This window comes from Grammomys surdaster, unplaced genomic scaffold (assembly GCF_004785775.1).
Source record: "Grammomys surdaster isolate TR1022 unplaced genomic scaffold, NIH_TR_1.0 120636, whole genome shotgun sequence".
NCBI lineage: Eukaryota > Metazoa > Chordata > Mammalia > Rodentia > Muridae > Grammomys > Grammomys surdaster.
This window is the reverse complement of record NW_021616525.1, coordinates 3166-10284: the sequence shown is the minus strand read 5'-3', so window position 1 is coordinate 10284 and position 7119 is coordinate 3166. Positions and strand designations below refer to the sequence as shown.

General features: G+C 42.9%; 1 protein-coding gene across 1 annotated transcript; it reads right to left on the bottom strand.

Moving 5' to 3' along the window:
• Positions 1–546: 546 nt before the first annotated feature.
• On the bottom strand, positions 547–4621 carry LOC114635977 (transmembrane protein 184C-like). Its single transcript, XM_028784305.1, has 4 exons — positions 4559–4621; positions 4010–4226; positions 753–883; positions 547–662 (listed from the first exon to the last, which is right to left on the bottom strand). Exons 1-4 carry the CDS (start codon positions 4588–4590, stop codon positions 587–589), a joined length of 456 nt encoding a protein of 151 aa, XP_028640138.1. The 5' UTR covers positions 4591–4621; the 3' UTR covers positions 547–586.
• Positions 4622–7119: the final 2498 nt, after the last annotated feature.

The window sequence follows — 7119 nt, the reverse complement described above, 5'->3', positions numbered from 1 at the left end:
CTAGGGCTGAAGGTAATTTACAATACTACATTCTTTAAATGATTAAGAGCCACTAATCTGAAAATGTAAGCAACTGAGGAATGAAAACAGCTATACACTAAAAAATACTTAAGGTATTTGCATTTTTCTTCACAATCATATTTTACCTTTCTTACTAACATTAAAATACAGTAAACTTGGCCAGTTGGCGAACACATTTAATCCCAGCACTTAGAGGAGACAGAGGGAGGAGGCTCTCTGTGAGTTCTGGGTTAACCTGGTCTATATAGTGAGTTCCAGGATAGCCAGAACTACATAGTGAGGCCCTGCCTCAAAAAAATATGAAATAGCCAGGTTTTAGTGGTGTACGTCTTTAATCCCAGCACTCAGAGGAGGTAGAGGTAGCTGGATCTCAAAGCCAGCCTGGTTTACAGAGTAAGTTCCAGGACAGCCAAGGCTACACAGAACCTTGTTTTGAAAACACAAAATAAAACAAAAACAAAAAAGTGAAATAAAATAGTGAAAAAAAATTCACTGTTAATCTCTCCTTGCCAATATTGTGTGCTAATTACCTTATTAAACATTCTCTAGAAGGCACAGTTAAATGTCATAAAATTCTTAATGAAATATAATAAAATATACATACACTATCCAAGCTGTATATTGGGACCATCCAAAGGATCCTATGGAAAGTAAAACATAAAAAAAATGTAATGTTTGCTTAAGAATTAAGTCAGTCAATACTAGTAATAACAAATATATTACGATCCAACCTTATTATCGGTTTTTGAAGTTCAGGTTGAGTGTAATGCACCAGGTGCTGCAGGATTCCCCACAGAGACACGGGGATGGTCAGCAGCAGAAATATCCCCGCAATAAACCATGCTTTTGTGTGTATTCCGACCTTAAAAAACAAAACAAAAAGGCAAACCCACATTTGTTTCCATTTTGATATTAAAATTATAAAGATCAATATTTGTTTTTCTTAAATTTTCATTTGATTAGTAATACTGTTTCGTTATTTCCCAAATAATTGGTAACAATTTAAAAAAAAAAAGATTTACTTTTTAAACAATTATATGTATATATGCAAAGTGAGTGTGGGCTTCTGAAGTCAGACGTGGGCACTAGGTTCCTTGGAGGCAGAGGCAGATGGAACCCTGTGAGCTCTGGGACAGCCAGAGCTGCACACTGAGACCCTGTCTCACAGAGGAGTCCTACACACACACACACACACACACACACACACACACACACACACGAGGATAATCAAAGAAGATATGATTATTCTCTTTTTTTTGGTTTTTTGAGACAGGGTTTCTCTGTGTAGCCCTGGCTGTCCTGGAACTCACTCTGTAGACCAGGCTGTCCTGGAACTCAGAAATCCGCCTGTCTCTGCCTCCCAAGTGCTGGGATTAAAGGCGTACGCCACAACTCCCCGGCTCTACCACACATTCTACCTCACACTTAAACAGTTCTGTTCTGTCTTAGGCCCTTCCAACTGCAGCAAAATCACTAAACTCCCCAATGGTCTTCCTACTTGTGAGAAATGACAGACAGGGTGGCAAATGTGGACACTTCAAATGTTCCCCTTCAAACCCTCCCCATCTGGTGTTCACTTCATTGACCCTTCCTGTAAATTCCTATAAATATTGGTGCCAGGTCCTTGCTGTTCCTTCTGTCTGTCCTTAATCTCAAGTGTTCTTTTACCTGTGGACACTGTGTAAAGTCTGAACACTAGTGACTAGGCTGGGCTCTCCTCATTCACCTACTGAAACTTAACCCCTAATATAAGTGGCCATCCTTGGAGATAAGGCTGGCAGGAAGGGATGTAGCTGAAATGAGGTCATAGTGTCAGGGGGGATGATCTCAAAAAGAGATGTTTCAGCCATGTGAGGATTCAGCAGAAGCATGGCTGTCTGCAACCTGAAGACCTTCCTCAAACTGAAACCCCACTCAGTCCCATGGTATTTGACTCCAAAATAGTTTTCTGACTATAAAAACGTAAATTCCTGTTGAGGCACTGTTTATGTTACACACACATACATACGTATGTATGTATGTATGTATGTATTAAATGTGTGCTCTTATGTGTGTGAGTGCTGGTATGCAGTGCGGAGGTCAGGGGACAACACTGGGGAGTCAGCTCTCTCCTTCCACCTTGAGGCAGGGTCTCTTGTTTTGGCTAGCTGGCTGGCAAGCTTGCAGGCAGCTGTCTCTTCCATCTTGCCATGAACACCTGGTTACAGACATGGATCAGGCGGTCATGCTTTCGAGGCTACTGTTCTACCTGCTGAGCCGTCACCAGAGCCCAGGTTCTTAGGGCATTTCTTATGGCAGACAGAGAGATTACACAGGATTCCCATCCATCTGGAGTTTAAGCCGTTCTGAGTTCTACGTTTGCATGTCTAAGTGCATCATCTGACATGCTTACCTGCATGTCCTCCATTAAACATCTGTATCAGGAAGTGAGGGGCCTGGGCTGTCAACAGTTCCCATTGCAGATTAGAAATGGCCTTAAAGGTTAGTGGTACTGTAAGACTACTGTTGATGCTTACAACTAAGAGACAGAAATGATATACACTTCATTTACCTTTCTCTACTGGATTCCAAGGAATACTAAGTGAGGAAATTACATTTAAATTAAGATTGCTAGACCTAAATATGGGTGGACAAATCTCAAATAGCCTAAAAACATAACAAATGAGAAATATTTAATGGCATATTATAATACTCTTAAATATCTATATGGACTATAATTAGAAAATTCAACAAAAGTTTAGTGAAAAAAAAAAAGATCCTTCAAATATGTTTAGACACACTGATTAAAATAACCGGGGCCGGGGGAGGGTGCATCTACCTGGTCTGCCTGCCATAACTCTTCCAAAATAACTGATTCTCTATAAAAGTACTTTTTGGTTATTATTAATTGGTCATTCTAAGTTTTCACTTTCTAGATATAGCTATAGGTTAGGTATCCAGCTTACACACCTTACTAATGTCCCAACATGACATTAACAAGGTGGGCCAGAGAGATGTCTCAGCAGGTAAGGTGCTTGTCTCCAACACTGATGACCTCACCTCAATCTTCAGCACTCATTATGATGGGAGGGGAGAACCAACTCTCCCAAGCTGCCCACCTTCAGACCTCCACAACTGGATCATCCTAGGAACACACCAACAAATACTACTCTGGAATGTACAGGGGACGTTTGGAAAATTTTTGCTTTGATTAAGGAGTAACTTCAGGTCTGGGATGAAGTTCGGTTGGTAGAATGCTTGCCTCAAATGTACAAAGCCCTGGGTTCAATCCCTGCACTGAATATGCAGAATGATGGATACACCTGTAATCTGAGCACTAGGAAGATGGACGGAGAAGGAACATCCTAGGCTACAGAGCAAAATCCAGAACAGCCTGATCTACATGAGACTTTCTCTCACTAAAGAAAGAAACAAAACTTGTAACTTCGCCGGGTGGTGGTGGTGCACGCCTTTAATCCCAGCACTTGGGAGGCAGAGGCAGGCGGATTTCTGAGTTCGAGGCCAGCCTGGTCTACCGAGTGAGTTCCAAGACAGCCAGGGCTACACAGAGAATCCCCGTCTCGAAAAACCAAAAAACAAAACAAAACAAAACTTGTAACTTCAACGTAAAGTTAATTAGCAAAGTCAATTTAACAAGAATCCTTTGGTTCCAGGAAGCCGGCTAAAAGCTTATAAAATCCAGAACGTAGTTTCAAGGTAGTTTATTTAGTCTGGTCAAGCCCAGTGTCTGCACAGCAGATCTGATTTCAAGAATAAAGTTCTTTCTGGAAACTAATGGACATTGGGAAAGCAACCCATTATGAGCAGGTGCATTGACTATTTTTTTCCTCCACAAGGACCTACCACCAGTTGTAGCGGCTAAATAAAACCAGACAGGTTGGTTCAATGACCAAAGACGAAATGTTTTTCAGACATCAAGCATTAGAAGGCAGACAAAGGAACTCTGTCAAGCAGCGTAAGAAAGAGTAAAGGTGCAGGACCCTCTTACCTTCATCTTTTGGAATTCCCAAATACAGACCGGTACCGAAACAAGAAGAGCCGATGCATAAAGAAATACGAGCAGAGGTCTGATCCATCTCCTCCAGTTATTCCGATTACATGCACAAGGCATTTTCAGAAACAATTTTTCTCGAAACAGCCGAGTTAGAGAACTAAACCAAGTCTTTGGCAAGTCCTCTTTTTCGGTTGTCTTCTCCACTGACGCCCTATAGGGAAAGATTTACCAGCCGCTGGCGCCCCGTCCTCGGGTCGCTCTGTGCTTGCGGCTGCGGCAGCGGTGGCCGCTCCGGATGCTAGCAGGTGCAGGCTGCATCCTTGCCAGCCAACCCGTAGGCACCCGGTGCCGCCGCCGCCTCACATGGAGGTCGTCCAGAGTCTCGGCTGCATAATGACCCCGAAGATAGTCGGGGTGACTTAGGGATTCTGAGCACTCAGGGTCTGACCTGCAGCTGGTACCCTACCAGCACTCTCCATCCTTCCTGCTCTGAAAGGCTAGTCTCCGCCCCCGGAAGACCCGGCCCAGAACTTCCTCACTCACGGCTTCGGATCCTCAACAGAAGAGGAACTCATCTTCCAAACACGAGACCACTTCCGTTTCCGTCCGGATCCTAACAGCCAATGACTTGCGCTGAGTTTCCACGCCAAGTTAACCCTGTCCGGCAATGCAAAGCTTTGTGATTGGTCAGCTACAGAGGAGGGCGTGGCTGTAACCTAGGTTACCAAGAGGGCGTGGTGAGGGCAGCAGAGGAGAGTAGCGGAAGATTTCTGGCCCCGCTACCTTACCTACTTAGTGGCTCCCTGAAAGGGCTCCAGAGATTGTAGTAACTGGGAACCTTTCAGAAACTCCTGCTACGTTCTTGAGACCTTACTCCATCTAAAGAAAAGTCGTTAGGGGTAATATAGGAAGCCCGCTGGAGTAAGTCAGAGTAGGAAACCTTCGTTTAGATTTCAGTCAGTTGCTAGAGTTTAGGGTCCTAAGGAGGCATTTCTCTGCATAGTTTCTAGACCGGGCAGGAGAATCATTCTAAAAACAGCTTATTTGGAAGTAACTGCCAATATGAAATGTTCACATTTGGAACTTGTGTTTAAGAGTCTTACTTAAGATTCAAAAGATTGGTATTCTGACACCTAAAAAGATTGGTATTCTATATACCGAAAGCTTTTAGCTGTGTAGCTTTACAGATCAAAAAATGGCAAATGAGATCTTAAAGTCTTTCTAAATCAAGGGACCAAGCAAACATCTGAGTCCCGACTAGACACATGAACGCTGCCTATGTTGTCATTTTCTGAAATCAAACACTAACTTCTCTACCCATTTTGTATGAATTGATCTGCATAAAAGTACCGAGTAGCGACCGGCATTTTCCCGTTTCACAGATGAGAAAGGTTTCAAGTGGTTAATTGGTCCAAATATTGACCTATTATGTAATAGAGCAGTTTTTTTTTCTGCCCTTGGACTCTGCTTGATGTTTGCCATCACCTGCAACCAGAGGAATTCTGCCTATTACCCATGTGGGCACCATGCCGTGGACCAGAGTCTCATGTATACAGATGAAATCACACATTTCTCAGTCCCAGAGCCTGGAGTCTGACCTCTGCAGTTTTTCTTCTGTGATCTCCAATTTTGCAACTTTCCTTAAAGGGCCTGTAGGACTTTAGTTTGGTCTACACTTTAAGTTAAAATAGTGGGTTTTAAGGAAATTCCTGACCATTAGTGAATCTTAGTATACTTATTAAAGTTCAGAATATTAGGGAAAACTCTTGCTTTACAACTAAATATCACTACTATTTAGTTCTTGGCAAATGGGAGTCTTTTTGGATAGGCTGTCTAATAGGGCTTGTTTCTGGTGTCCAGCACACTTACTGCTGCTGATAGTCATCTTCCCCATTCCTTCTCATTGGAAGACAATTTTTATATAATTTCTGAAATCTATTTCTACACTCTAGTGCAGAGCCTGGTGTGACTCTGGTGGGGACAGAGTGACATGGTTCCTGCCCCTGAAACAGTGCCCCTGGTGTGAGCCTCCACAAGTGTAGAAGGCTGCAGTGGGTACGTATTTGACATTCCTCCTAGGAATGTCCTCCCTGTTAACTTTAATGACTCTGTGAGAATTAGAAACAGCACTCCAGGAGTCGAGGGTGTGGTTATATCTTCACAAAATGGTACACACTGGAACCTTTAGGGACCTATTTTAACTTAAAGCCCTTAAGGTTTTGGGAAAGAGCTCTAAATACATGAGTTTAAAATATATATAATTTCTCAACTACGCAAAATATAAGGATACAATATTAATTATGGGGGGCTTCATGAATCTAAAGGAATAAAGGCAGCTACACTCTGAGCCAGCTTATCAGAAAGTTACTAAGGCAGGCAGATTTCCAAGTTCAAGGTCAGCCTAGGATAGATTGAGGTTAGGCCCAGATGTCTAAGAAATGGTAATTTTCAGGTCAGGGTCCCATTCAACTAGCTCTCCCATCGGTGCTTAACAGAAGCAGACAGATTTCTGAATTCTTTTTCAATGTTAAGAAAAGAATGTCTGCTTGCTGTCTCTTTTGAATCGAAGGGCTGGGGCCACAAGGTGCTGATTCATAAGACAATCAAAAGGAAAGCTGGAGTAAAGGACTGGATATTGATACGTAAAATAAATGACTGGACCTGTGCTCTGCAGGAGATGAGCTATCTAGAGAATTTTTTAGTATAAAAAAGAGAGAACTGCTTGGAGAACAGACACACGTGCATGTGTGTGCGTGCGTGCATGTGTTCGTACACTTATACAGACACACACACACACAAGCAAGCAAGCAGGACATGAGTAGAGAGATCCTTGGAATTCTTGAATGGTCCTTTATGCTTTGTTAGAACCATTAACTTAAATGTTCATCCGTTTTTCTTAGACTGTGAGTGCCTCAGAAAAAGATAAAGTTCTTGAACCACTAAGAATGATTATTAGCTGGGTGGTGGCGGCACACACCTTTAATCCCAGCACGTGGGAGGCAGAGGCAGGCCAGTCTGGTCAAGGTCAGACTGGTCTAAAGAGAGTTCCTGGACAGCCAAGGCTCTGCTTCCTGGCCCTTTAGGCAGTGTCAGGGGTAGGCTCC

Bases quoted from the DNA above. Each gene is read 5' to 3' on its own strand.
- LOC114635977 (XM_028784305.1), bottom strand. From the start codon at position 4,590: ATGAGTTCCTCTTCTGTTGAGGATCCGAAGCC. The intron at 4,227-4,558 runs GTGAGTGAGGAA...CTTTCCCTATAG, and splicing joins TCTGTTGAGGATCCGAAGCC to GGCGTCAGTGGAGAAGACAA. The intron at 663-752 runs GTTGGATCGTAA...TACTTTCCATAG, and splicing joins CTTCAAAAACCGATAATAAG to GATCCTTTGGATGGTCCCAA.